We start from the raw sequence: 13,031 nt of genomic DNA, 5'->3' as shown, positions 1-13,031 counted from the left end.
GTAACATGTAGTCATGTAGTTGTCACCCAAGAAAGAGCGTAGGGGTAAATGCATTACCCAACTTGAAAACATATCGGACCTACAGGTGAATGACTTCGATCTAGATCATTAGTGCAAGCGCTTAGTGGCCAAACGTAGAGACGGTTAATGATGGTTGCTGACAAATGTCTAGACATTGTAAGCCCTAATTTACCGAGATCAAAAATATTGAATACTCACACATATACTTTCCCTCTTTAATTTACTCTCATTCTTGCTTTACATTTCTAAACAATACCAGTTCGGTTACATGGAGAACCTATCGTCCCTGGTTGTGATGAGACCAAAGGTTGTAACTTGTGACGGCCTGGTTGTATTCCTAAACCAAGTTTGACCCTACATTAGACCCTAGCTTCTATCTAAAACCCTGATTATTCGATTTACGTATTGTTAAAAATGTTTTTTTTATGTTTCCCTATTAAACTATATGCATGTAATAGATATTATATAAAATTTTATTTTCATCATTTTGTCTTTTTAAAAACCTTTTATATTTGGAAGGACTCCTTGGTGTTGTAACACTTTCACACTCACACTTTCAATTTGGAATCCTTATAACAAACACACCCTAAATTACTTAAAAAGGGAAAAGAGAAAAATCAAGATTTAAAGATGAATCAAAGAAAGTTAGTTGGTTAATATCCAACATGATCTTATATTTACTAAATGTATATGTAAGTAATTATGACATCCCCTCAAGGCTTAACCTAAGAATCATCATCATAATAGATTATCATCCATGATCCATCCTTATTGTACATAAAATGATTTACATATCAAGAAACTCCATATAATTTAAGACCAAAGGTCCCACCATTGATCACACTCCAAATCATCCCAACACTCCACATTTTTGCAATTCTCCACAAAACCCATATTATTATTATTATTATTATTCATTTTCTCATCTTCAATATATTCTTGTTTCATGTTGCTGTCAGCATCAGACACCTTCTCTTCCATTGAATTGTTTGAAGTTTCCCCTGTGCTACAGCTTTTTGCTTTCTTCTCAATCCCTTCACGTAGCTTATTCACCTGTTTGATTAATATATCAATGAAAATATTAGAAAAAAAAGATGTTTAAATTAATGGTATATGAAGATGTTTAAAGATACCTGGTGGGTTAATGACTGATGCTCTCTATTGAGGAGGTCGTATCGCGAAGAAAGCGAATCAAAACTAGCTTTTAGTATGTTGTAGTCTTTTTCTAATTGCTTTGATCGCCATCGAGCTCGCTTATTTTGAAACCAAATTGCTACCTGCCGCGGTTGTAGTCCAAGATCTTTAGCTAGCTGCAACTTCTTACGAGGTTCGAGTTTGGATTCGGTCTGGAAAATGGTCTCGAGTGATTCGATCTGTTGGTTGGTGAACCGCCTTTGTATTTTGTTGTTGTTCTTGTTGTTGAAGAAGGCAGTGAAACTGCATTCTGAATATGGGTCTGATCCCATGTCTAACATGTATGATTTTAGAAGGATGTGACCAAGAGGGGGTTGTAGTCTTGTAGATGTCTCTCTTGGTGTCTTATTTATGCCCCAAATTAAAAAGGATGGTGGGGTCTCAAAGTTATTTGTTAGATTAAACATATTGATATATCAAACAATATTTGAAGACTTAAGGCACTTAAGTTAATAGAAACAAAGTTTAAAAAGTATAAAACCAAAACCATAAGGACACTTGTACATTTTGTTTGCATATATATTATAAAAGAAAAAAAAAATAGTGCGTTATGTCACTAGATAAACGTCTTATAATTCACATCTAAAAGATATATGTAACTATTTATGTGACTCTCAAAGTTCTATACTTAGCTTTGCTATTCCTCAAAGTTCTGAGGAGGGTAAGATGTAAACAACCTTATCTCTACCCCGTAGGAATAGAGAGACTGCTTCTAGTATGATGATGATGATGATGAAAGTTCTATACTTAAATATGATTATGTATCGGACGGTAAATATATAAAGAAACTTCAGTAGCTTTTTTGTTATGTTTTGTGTATAAGGAAATTAAAGGTTTAGCGCGAAACAATTGCGAGTTAATCCTTAGTCTCTTTGAGGACCACCTGTAGCGTTTTAGGCCACCTAGGGCCGTTGTGTGATGTTCTTTGAACGACCAGGCGACAAGGTTACGATCAATCAAGATTTACGTAACTTCAATCAATTATAAAATAATTATAAGTCACTAAATAAAAGTTAGCGTGCGTTACACATTTTTTAAACGTTTGGAGGTGATGTGTAATAGGTACGAATATTGTTGTAAACTTTAATTTAATGAAATGTTGGAAGGGTATCCAATGAAAAATTGGCAAGCAAACCAAAGAGTAAAGTGAAAAAAATAAAATAGGGGAGAGTGGTGGAGGCTTGTTGGAATGTGATTAGTCCATCAGTCTTTTTCATACCTTTTAACTTTATGCTTACTATTAGGCCATCCGTAGTCATAAAGCCCCTTGTGGGGCGTTATGCGACACGTGTCGTGCCACGTCACACGGGGGCTTTATGGGGCGTTATATCACTAGAGCCCGTAGTCATAAAGCCCCTACCCATCATTACCTAAATATTAATTTTCAATTTTATTAATTAATTATAAAAACCTTAACTGAATTTGATTGGTCCATTTTTGAAAAGAACATCCATAGCGGCGCCATGGATATAGCGCTGCATCCCTTTTTTTTGTTCATAGCGCCGGTGGGGGCGGTGTGGGCGGCGCCATAGCGGCGCTATGGCCCTTGGCCGCGCCCCACTACGCAAGACCTTATAATTAAACACAAACACCTCCATCTATATAATAATTTCTATGTATTTTCTATCTATTTAAAATAGAGGTGAGAAGGACTAAGCTCGACTCAGAATTTGCTAACTTAACGGAGCTTAAACTTGTTTGAAGCTTAATTAATATCAAAAGCTCAAACTCGGGTTGTATAAAGCGTTTCAAGCAATAACTTGGTTAGACTCAAAGAGATTATTATTTGATAATATGTGTTTATAAGTATAGTTGTATGATACATAATGTAATACAATATGATATCTAGTTATTTTTATCATAACTATATACACATGCAATGATTTATATATATATAACAATATAATATCTAGCTATTTTTATCATAACTATATACACATCAAATGATTTTTATATATAACGTATGTATTGTTATGATGAACAAAAATTTATAGAATTATTAGACTATTAGCATTGTGTCGCGCTTTTACCAACCCGTGGCTAAGATTTATAGATTTTTCCAAGGGCATGCCATGGAGCCCATGTGTTCGTCTCATCTAGCCTGTCCTCAAGGACTAAATATGTGTGCGAAATGATGGGCCTGATGATATTTTTCTTTTTTTCTTTTTTTTTTTTATTAAACTTTTGTGCATTATTAACTTGTGCACAATATGCTTTAATGGTTTGTACATCACATTTTTTAATTTTAAATGTTGTAACTAGGTAAAATAACTAAAATATGTAAATGTTTTATTCTAAAAACATTATTTATTTAACTTTTCTATGCAATACTTTAATTTATACAACATATTTTTAAACAATGTTTTTGTTTAACGAACTTCTGTTTAGGCTTGACTTTGAATTCGAGCTTACTTGACGCTGTTAACGTGATCAAATTTTTTAAGGAGTCAATTTTAAATAACACACGGGTAACTTAACACGCTCTTAACGTGAGGAGATGAAGAAGATTTATCTCAAACTAAGAATGGTTTTACCGCTTAACGTATGTGTATTTTATTTTGTTTCTTCCAGTTTTTGATCGATATAAATATGTTAGAGACTACAATATAGAGTATTAATAACTAATTAAGTATAATATTTGCATGAAGGTACTAATATTGATTATTGAGGACCATGAGGACATGTGTAGGATTTTAAATGAAGGCATTGAAACCCACTATGTGTTTGCCACCTCCTTATTCTTGACTTGTCACCATCACTATTTCCCAATTTAATATTTGAAAAGGAGATTTTAATTACATCTTTACATTATATAGTAATTAGAAAGGTGTTTAATAAGTGTTTGTTTTAAAGGGTCAAACCAGGCATCATCAAGGAAAGTGTTTATAGATTATCATTTATAAATTACAACTAACCTTAATAGAATTATTATTTTCTTATTCTCAAAATGCACTTAAGCAGTAACCAATTCATTTTATATAATTTAGACGAGTAAGAATAAATTTCGATTTTTATTGATTCACATGTTATGGTGATTTGAGTATAATTTCCAGTGGCGGATCTAGGATTCCGATCAAGCGGTAACGTTTTATAAATAGGCGGTAACGAAATCGAAAAAGGTCAAATTTTTCCAAAATTTACACTAAAAACGTCAAAAATTTTCCGACCAAGCGGTAGTGGAGGCTACCCCTTGTTCCTATATACATCCGCCCCTGATAATTTCCCAGATTTGTTTTAACATTTTCTACTCACAAGAGTGGAGACAAATGCTTAGGAAGTTGATGTTGTCCAAATTTAAAAACGTTTGATTTTTTTTTATAATCATGTTGGTTTTAACTATTACATAACCTAACTTAATGGTGCAAGAAGAGTAAATGGTAAGGTGTTTTAAGTCACATATACATATATTATGAATGCATAGATCTAGAGACTTTAATTTACTAAAATTTAAATGCTTTTTATACATAATTAAAAGTATATTTGATGACATTAACCCATTAAATGGAAAAATAGACCCACATTTTCGGTTTGTAGAAATTTTAAAAGATACACAAATTGTTTCAGACATCTAATCTAACTATTATAATAAAAGAAACCAACTTTTGGACACGTGTCATATTCATTGAAGTTATCCTCAAATTTATATTTATCTAAATAAATAAATAATAAATTAATATTAAATCTTATCATACTTTAATAAAATATTATCCTCAAATCTAAATTGTTAATTTAATATATTTTTAAAACAAATACCTCTCTTATATACTTATCTTATATTAAATATATAAATAATGAATTAATCTTAAATGTTATCCTAATTTATTAAAAAAATAACTTTTTTTATTATTTGGTATACAAAATTATGTTTATTCAACTCGAGTAAAACGCGGAGTTTTTAAGGATATAATTTTTTTTTATTATTTGGTAGATTTTTCAACCCGACTATACACGGGTTTTTTAAAGATACGACGTTTTTAGTATTTAATATAGAAAATTACATTTATTTATGATATAATTTTTTTTATTATTTGGTAGATTTTTCAACCCGACTATACACGGGTTTTTTAAAGATACGACGTTTTTAGTATTTAATATAGAAAAATACATTTATATAATCTGTGTAATACACATGGTTTTTAAAGATATAACTCTTTTTTATTTCTATTTAACATGTGTAATATACGGGGGTTTTAAGGATGTAATTTTTTATTATTTGGTAGATTTATTCAACCCGATTATACACGGGTTTTTTTAAAGATACGACGTTTTTAGTATTTAGTATACAAAATTACATTTATTTAAGAGTAAACTTTTGTTTTGCTCCCTGTGGTTTGGTGGTTTTAACGCTTTTGCCCCAAACCTTTAAAAATGGACATTTTACTCCCTGATCTATGTAACCTATCTCTATTTCACTCCCTACCCTTAACACCATCCAAAATGTTTGTTAAAAATAAGGGCAATTTGGTAATTTTACATATAATGAGAAGGGTGTTTTAGTAACTTTAGAAAAAGAATTCAATTGTTTATAATTATAATCATTAAAAAACATTCTTTAACTTCATCACTCCACTCTCACTCTGTATCTCTCTCCTTCTCCCTTTTTGTAACAACCACCAGTCATCACCAGCACCATCAAACACCACTACCACCACCACTATCAAACACCATCACCTCACCTAAAAAACGAACCCCTTCGCAACCCCAAATCCCAAAATCCCAAAACCCCAAGTCCGACTGCAACCACAACCCCAAATCCAACCGTCACCACCGCAACTCCAATCCAGCCGTCATCACCTACCTCCTCCGTCGGCCGCACCAACATTGAAAAAACCGGCAAAACTGGTTCAAGACTCTACCTCCGCCAGGCACCGACACTGAAAAACCGTCATCACCTACCTTTGATTGGGTTTATTCGAGATGGGTTTGGATCCGGGTCGGGTATCTTGCACCGCCGCTACAGGCTTCTTCATTCTCACACTTAACCCATCTGTCAAACTAGCATATACTCCACCGTCTTTTGCTACCATCACCACTTTACACCGCCAGCTCTGGCAGCTACCACCGCCTGCCGCTGAACGTCACCACCACCACAAAACTTAGCGAAACAAAGGGATACCACCACCACCACTATCCCCGCAACACCTGCAAATCAAACCTCCACCTGAAAATCGAACCACCTGCAATCAAACCACCACCTGCAAATCACGTGGTGACGATGGGGGTTTAGTATTTGAAGAAAAAAGGGCGGCGACTAGGGTTTATGTTTTGTGCTCAGATCTGAATGGTCTGACGAGAACGGCTAGGGTTTAGGGATGAGTGGTGGTGGCAAGACGAATCAGATCTACTTAAAGGGTTTCTAATATGGGGCGGTGACAGTGGTGGTAGGCTGATTTTGCCCAATTTTTTTGTGGTGGTTGGCTGATTGCTGATGTCAGTGGGTTTATATAGTTTATACGGTGATGGTTGCTGATGTCGGTTGGTGGTTGCTGATGTCAATTGATTATGGTGGTGTCGGGTGGTCCGTAGGTGATGGTGGCGGATGGTCAGTAGGTGATGGTGGCGGATGGTGGCTGTTGGTGGTGAGGTTGTTGATGGTAAGGCTGGTGGTGGTAAATGTCTGGTTATGGAGCATGTAGAGAGAAGAAAGAGTGTGTGTTTGATTGTTTGTGTTATACAAGTATTATTAAATATTATAATACAATAACTCTTTAGGTTGGATGTGAAAAGACAGAATTGCCCCTCATGTGAGGGGCATGTGACAATGTTTTAACGTTGGAAATAGATGGCGTTAGGGGCAAGGAGTGAAATAGAAATAAGTTACATAGATCAGGGAGTAAAATGTCTATTTTTAAAGGTTTGGGGCAAAAGTGTTAAAACTACCAAACCACAGGGAGCAAAACGGAAGTTTACTCTTTATTTAATCTGTGTAATACACATGGTTTTTAAAGATATATTTTTTTATTATTTGATATATAAAATTACATTTATTTAACCCGTACAATATACAAGGTTCATAAAGATATAAGTTTTTATTATTTAATATATAAAATTACATTTATTTAACCCGTGTTATACACGGGGTTCTAAGCTAGTAAATTAATATTCCAAAGTAAATCCAAACACTAAATTATAGAAATGGTTTATATGGTTTGAAGCCTGTAAATTTGATATCTAAACTTAAAGTGTCACAAACTTAGACTCTAATAACACTGTCTGCTTTCAAGAATACCACAAACCACATTAATATAGGTGTAATTTACTCTAATCCAAAATATTTAGCATGAAAATAGAAAATCTCTCTTGTACACCTAAATTACAAAAAAAAAAAAAAAAAAAAAAAAAAAAAAAAAAAAACTTTTTGAGGTTACCCATTTGTGATTTTGTCTCTGCTATATTCATTTCTTCTACCACAAGTTTCCTCCCTCTCATCAACCATAATCAATCACAAAATATGGTAAAGCAAGAATGAACTTTCTTTCAATATACAAAGAAAAAAAAATGAAAAATGAAAATATTAATTAATGTCTTGTGTTGGAGCTCCGAATGGTGACACCATGCAAAAATCTGGTATAACCAAGCAAACTCAATTTACCATCGTTTCTAATCCAATCCTTAACAAGCGAATGTGCGGCCGGACCCAAGTTAAACTCCTAAGTGACATCAATATCTATCCATCACAACTTCAAACGTGATAACAATAGTAATGTAGTAACAATAAAAGATTATATACCTGAGCGAGTTCCTCAACAGAAACCAAGCGGTTACCCTCATGTTCGAAGTAATCAAAAGCGGCTGACCCGATTTGCTCCCATGTTTCAAGGGCTTCCAGTTGATATGTGCTAATGGCTGCTGCACAAAATTCTTGAAAATCCATCTTCCTATAAGATAAGGGTGTCATCTACAAAAACATAAGCACTTGTTACATATGATGTTTGTTTTTAAGGTTACATAAAACAAAACTTTGTTCCTTACTGAATTTAGAATATCGGGAACTCTAGATTCCTTCATAGCGTCTGTAGCGTTACGCATGAGAGCCTACAAATGAATTATCAACACTAAGATTAGTGTCTATTCAAAGAAAATAAGAAGAAACATAATTAAAGTAAAAGCTAACCGTTCTGAAGTTGTCAAGAGACACACGTCCGTCTTTGTTTGGTTCTAAAAGCGTAAACTGGGCTCGTAGATAAACCAATTCATTCTCTGTCAAAGCTTTTGATAGCGCCTGTGATTATCACCGAAACAATAGTGTTACCTTAAACCACAGGATTTGATCATGTAAATAAGGCTACAAACGAACCGATCGAACACGAACAAGGTCGAACACGAACAAGACCTTGTTCGTGTTCGTTTGTTAAGAAATATATGTGTTCACAAACTGTTCATGAACACTTATCAAATGAGATTTTATGTTCATGTTCGTTTATTAAGGAAATGAATGTATTCGTGTTTGTTTGTTGATTTAGGCAACGAACGTTCATGAACACAAACGAACACAAACAAGCGTTAATGAACAAAATATATAATACAATAGCACTTATTAAATATATTATTTGTCAGAATTTTGAAGAATTTAAATAATATATAAAAACTAGAAATACTAATGAACTATCGAACACAATCGATCGTAAACGAACACAATCGAACGTTCACGAACACGTTACCGAACGTTCACAAACATAAATGAACGAACACAAACGAACTCCCCGCCGAACGGTTCATGAACTGTTTGCTGAACGTTTGGTTCGTTTACAGCCCTACATGTAAATAAACAGACGAAAAAATACGATACCTTAAGTGCAGCACGTTTGAGTGGCGAAGCGTGAAGATATGATTTCACCAAATTATAAATCAATATATCTAAAGGAATTGGATGACTTTCACTTGACAGCCATGGATGAGCTATTATCACACATGTCATTATCATTAAACTTACTTCTAATAAAAAAATATTATCCAAAGATAATCCTTAAGAAAAAACCGGCATTTGCAAAAATATATGATTTTTTAAGGAACCAAACTTACTAAGAGCTTGAGCAGCACTCATTCTTTTTCTATAGTCCTTATTTAAGAGCCTTTTAACAAAATCTTTGGCTTCTGGTGAAACTGAAGGCCACGGAATATCATCAAAATTAGGGTCTGTTCCCAAAACCTCACGGAATATTCCTGACTCGGTTCTAGCCCAAAACGGTCTGCTCCCACATAGTAAAATATACGAAATAACACCGATACTCCATACATCTGCTTCCAGACTATATGATCTATGCAGCACTTCTGGTGCAACGTAATATGCACTTCCAACTATATCATCAAGCCTTTCTTCTACAATATAAACGAAAATAACAATAACGATGATAAATAGATAATGATATTATCCTTCATCTTGTTTAAATGTGGTTTGTAATACCTACCTGGCCTCATGAAATCAGAAAGACCAAAATCAATAAGCTTTATATCGGAATCGTCATTTTTGGACGTGAAAAGGAAGTTCTGAGACAAGTAATATAACAGAAGATCGATAAAGATTGTAAATGACGGATAATTAGATCTTGAAACTTAATTGGTTTGAAATAAAAAAAATGTAGTTTCTCAAAAAGGATGCGTTTATAACCTCGGGCTTTAGGTCACGGTGCATAACGCCTTGTAGGTGGCAAAAAGCAACAACGCTTAGTATCTGAACGATTATTGATTTCGCATCTGCTTCGGTGTATCTTCCACCTCTGCATTCATAAACAAATATTTTGTGAGAAAAGTAGATTAATTTAACAAAAAAAAAAAAGTTGTTAAAATGATTTCCTCTCTACCTAGACAGTATTCGATCAAGTAATTCCCCACCTTCGCACAATCTATTTATTCAACAAAAAAAAAAAAAAAAAAAAAAAAAACAACTTAAACAAACAGAATAAATCCTGGTTGACAATTATATAATAAAAATCTGTTAAATTATGTAGATAAAACTAAAATGAAAGCAGACAAAGTTGTGTTATCTTGAGAATCCAAAAAACGTTTAGGATACGAGAGACGTACTCCATAACTATATAAACATTATCTGCATCTTCACATGCATCATAAAAGTGGATTAAGTGTTTATGACCAGAAAGAGCTCGTAATATCGTTACTTCTTTACGCACATCCTCAATAGCAATTGCAGTTGTCATCTGTAATAATATCACATTAAACATTTTATAAAACAATTCTGTTACTTGATGCATGTAAAATAAGGTAGCATAGTGCCAAAATCGTAACTACGTATAGAAGGATTTACATAAAAAAGCAAGTAATATCGCGATACCATTTATGTAGATTATAGTCTTTATACAGATAGTTAAAACCGTAGACCTACATAACAATGACCTACAAACTATATTTTATATGTTTGTACTTTGTACCACAGTTAAGCTTGCATCCATACTCAATTATGCCATTTATCTCAAATCTAGATATTGAACACGTACTTGAATCAAAGAAAGGACCAATGGCAAATCAGTGTTGTAAAAATCAGGATTAATCGCTGATTCCTAATCAGAAGTTTACTGATTAAATTTCACCTAGTCGGACCTAAAATCGGTAATCAGTCAAAGGCAGTCAAAATCGATCAAATTTCAGTCAAAAGTCGGTCAAAATCTTTGGAGTATTTGAAAAGTTATACTTATTAATCCAATCCGACTAAGAACTTCGAAAAATTATATATAAAACTTTGAAAAAAACTGTATATATATACACACACACATATATAAGTTTGAAGTATAACACATAAAATTCAAATCCGATTAATCGTTAAGAGGGTACCCCACCGCACTAAAGAGAACATTTGAAGGGCACACTATTGAAGAGGGTTATCTTCCAGCAAGAAAACAAAAATTGGGACCACTTGACAAAGATTATATACCAGCAAGAAATACATTTTTGCTACTATATATATATATTACAATAATTATATCATCTAGTACTAAAAACCAAAATAATAAACATAAATAAAATATTTTAAAACTAATTTCAGGCTTTCTTATGTAATAATTGCTACAATTAACATTAACAATGCCAATAATACAGCAAGTTTGAATTAAAGTCAACAACATGTTTAAAATTGCTGTTAACAACTAAAGATTCAACAAAAAAACAAAACACCTTGAGTTTGGAGATAACTTTGACAGCAAGAGCATGATCCTTAACAACCCCTTTTTTACCCCTAGCATAACAAGTATGACCAAAATGCCCTCGTCCAATCTCCTTACCTAATTCATACGTCACCCCAAAATTCTTATTGTAACCGAAATTCTTATCCAGAAACTGTAATTCAGGCTCTAAAACGGCGCCGTTTTCCGGAATTGGGCCGGGCTTTGCATGCCCAAATCGTCTAGCGATTGAGGCCTTGATGTGTTTAGCCGGTGACGGAGGGGGAAACGGTCGTTTAAAAAACCGACGACCGGGAGTTAACGGTGACGGTGACGGTGAGGGTGAGAGGCCGTGAGGGTAGGGAGTGGACCATGGGCTAGCGGATGATCTAGCTGGAGTGTTTTTAACGGAGGGGATGACGCCGTTGGTAGCGGATGAAGAGAGTGGAGACTGTGGATGATAATAATATTGTTGTTGTTGTTGTTGTTTTCCGGTGGTGGTTTTGCCGTGGCACTGGCCCATGTGTGAGTGGTGATGATCGGGGAAAAACAAAAGTCAAAACATACGAAAAAAACAAAAGGAAAAAAGGTAAAGATTAGATTAGATTGAGAACAGTGACAGAGATTGTCTGACAAGATGTGAAGTGAAAGAATGGATTTTGATGTTTGATGATTTGTGTTCTGATTCTTGATCGGTAAAGATGTTGTTGTAGTTGACAAGTGTAGTTGACAAGTGTATGAATGATATGTGTTGCTTGTAACGTATTTTAAGTTTAAAATTGTTATTTATATCAGTTTTTTAATTCCTAATAATGCTGCTTTTCAATACCTGCAACCACTTCTCAAGGTCATAGAGTTAAAGCCCACCATGTAAGTATCAAATGGCTTTTCAAACTCTCAAAGTCACCTTAAACAACATGGCATTTCTCTTTAGTTTTTTAAGCACGTGTATAACTCGTTGATTATCAACGGGCCATCCAATATGTTTCCCCTTCGAAGGATGCCGACTACTTGTCACATAGGTCAATAATCCGAGAGCGAAAGAGGATCTTGGGCTTTTGGAACATGCATAATAGAGGAGGAATCTGATTAAAACCCGAAACAAAAAAAAATGATCCAATGTTGCCTTAAAGGCAAATTCAGTTTCGGTTAGTTAAATTTTGGTTGAAGCGTATTGGGCTTTGGCTTCAAAAAAAAAAAAAAAAAAAAAAAAAAAAACATTTCTTATTTTTGGGTCAATGATGATGGCCCAGTGCCTCAGTATGGGCCTGTTATTCATATATTGTTGAACAAATAACATTATTCTGGGCTTGCATATGATTTAATTGAATTGGATAAAATACCATAACTTTTTATTTCTGAAAAATATAATAGAAATTTAATAATATGAGTTTCATCATGCTAACTAAAAGACGCTCATGTTTAAATAGTGGCGATTTATAAACGACGATAATAGAAAACAAGACAGACAATCACAATTCACAAAATGGTTTAAAAAACTAACATATAGTATAGATTATAGGAAATAGTATATATTATACTATGTTATAGACCCGTGTATTATATATGTTTGTATAATAGAATTGTGTTTATAGTTAGTTATATAATGTGTACAAAATATAAGGCATAGAGTGATTTAATGGTTTACTATCCAGTGGCGAATACATAATCGTTTTGTAGGTGGACACAATACCAATCTATTAA

General features: G+C 33.7%; 2 protein-coding genes across 3 annotated transcripts; both read right to left on the bottom strand.

Moving 5' to 3' along the window:
• Positions 1-654: 654 nt before the first annotated feature.
• On the bottom strand, positions 655-1,552 carry LOC110937524 (homeobox-leucine zipper protein ATHB-7). Its single transcript, XM_022179953.2, has 2 exons — positions 1,155-1,552; positions 655-1,074 (listed from the first exon to the last, which is right to left on the bottom strand). The coding sequence occupies exons 1-2, from the start codon at positions 1,494-1,496 to the stop codon at positions 835-837; spliced, it is 582 nt and encodes a 193-aa protein (XP_022035645.1). The 5' UTR covers positions 1,497-1,552; the 3' UTR covers positions 655-834.
• A 6,061-nt stretch (positions 1,553-7,613) lies between these two features.
• Positions 7,614-12,057, bottom strand: LOC110937525 (CDPK-related kinase 3). 2 transcript variants are annotated; one of them, XM_022179954.2, is made up of 11 exons: positions 11,341-12,057; positions 10,240-10,370; positions 10,017-10,058; positions 9,824-9,932; positions 9,624-9,702; positions 9,238-9,534; positions 9,005-9,114; positions 8,330-8,437; positions 8,188-8,250; positions 7,946-8,113; positions 7,614-7,865 (listed from the first exon to the last, which is right to left on the bottom strand). In XM_022179954.2, the coding sequence occupies exons 1-11, from the start codon at positions 11,848-11,850 to the stop codon at positions 7,734-7,736; spliced, it is 1,749 nt and encodes a 582-aa protein (XP_022035646.1). In that variant the 5' UTR covers positions 11,851-12,057; the 3' UTR covers positions 7,614-7,733. The 2 variants fall into 2 exon arrangements, with proteins under 2 accessions (XP_022035646.1, XP_022035648.1); XM_022179956.2 differs by lacking the exon at positions 10,017-10,058 and having other exon boundaries at positions 7,639-7,865.
• Positions 12,058-13,031: the final 974 nt, after the last annotated feature.

Source organism: Helianthus annuus, chromosome 4 (genome assembly GCF_002127325.2).
Source record: "Helianthus annuus cultivar XRQ/B chromosome 4, HanXRQr2.0-SUNRISE, whole genome shotgun sequence".
NCBI classification, from domain to species: Eukaryota; Viridiplantae; Streptophyta; class Magnoliopsida; order Asterales; family Asteraceae; genus Helianthus; species Helianthus annuus.
The sequence above is the reverse complement of the archived record's forward strand: the minus strand, read 5'-3'. Positions and strand labels throughout refer to the sequence as shown.

Excerpts from the sequence above, each read along its gene's own strand:
- LOC110937524 (XM_022179953.2), bottom strand. The coding sequence starts at position 1,496 with ATGTTAGACATGGGATCAGACCCATATTCAGAATGCAGTTTCACTGCC. Across the intron at positions 1,075-1,154 it reads ATCAGTCATTAACCCACCAG|GTGAATAAGCTACGTGAAGG; the intron begins GTATCTTTAAAC and ends TTAATCAAACAG.
- LOC110937525 (XM_022179954.2), bottom strand. The coding sequence starts at position 11,850 with ATGGGCCAGTGCCACGGCAAAACCACCACCGGAAAACAACAACAACAA. Across the intron at positions 10,371-11,340 it reads AAGTTATCTCCAAACTCAAG|ATGACAACTGCAATTGCTAT; the intron begins GTGTTTTGTTTT and ends ATATTATTACAG. Across the intron at positions 9,933-10,016 it reads CTTGATCGAATACTGTCTAG|AGGTGGAAGATACACCGAAG; the intron begins GTAGAGAGGAAA and ends TTATGAATGCAG.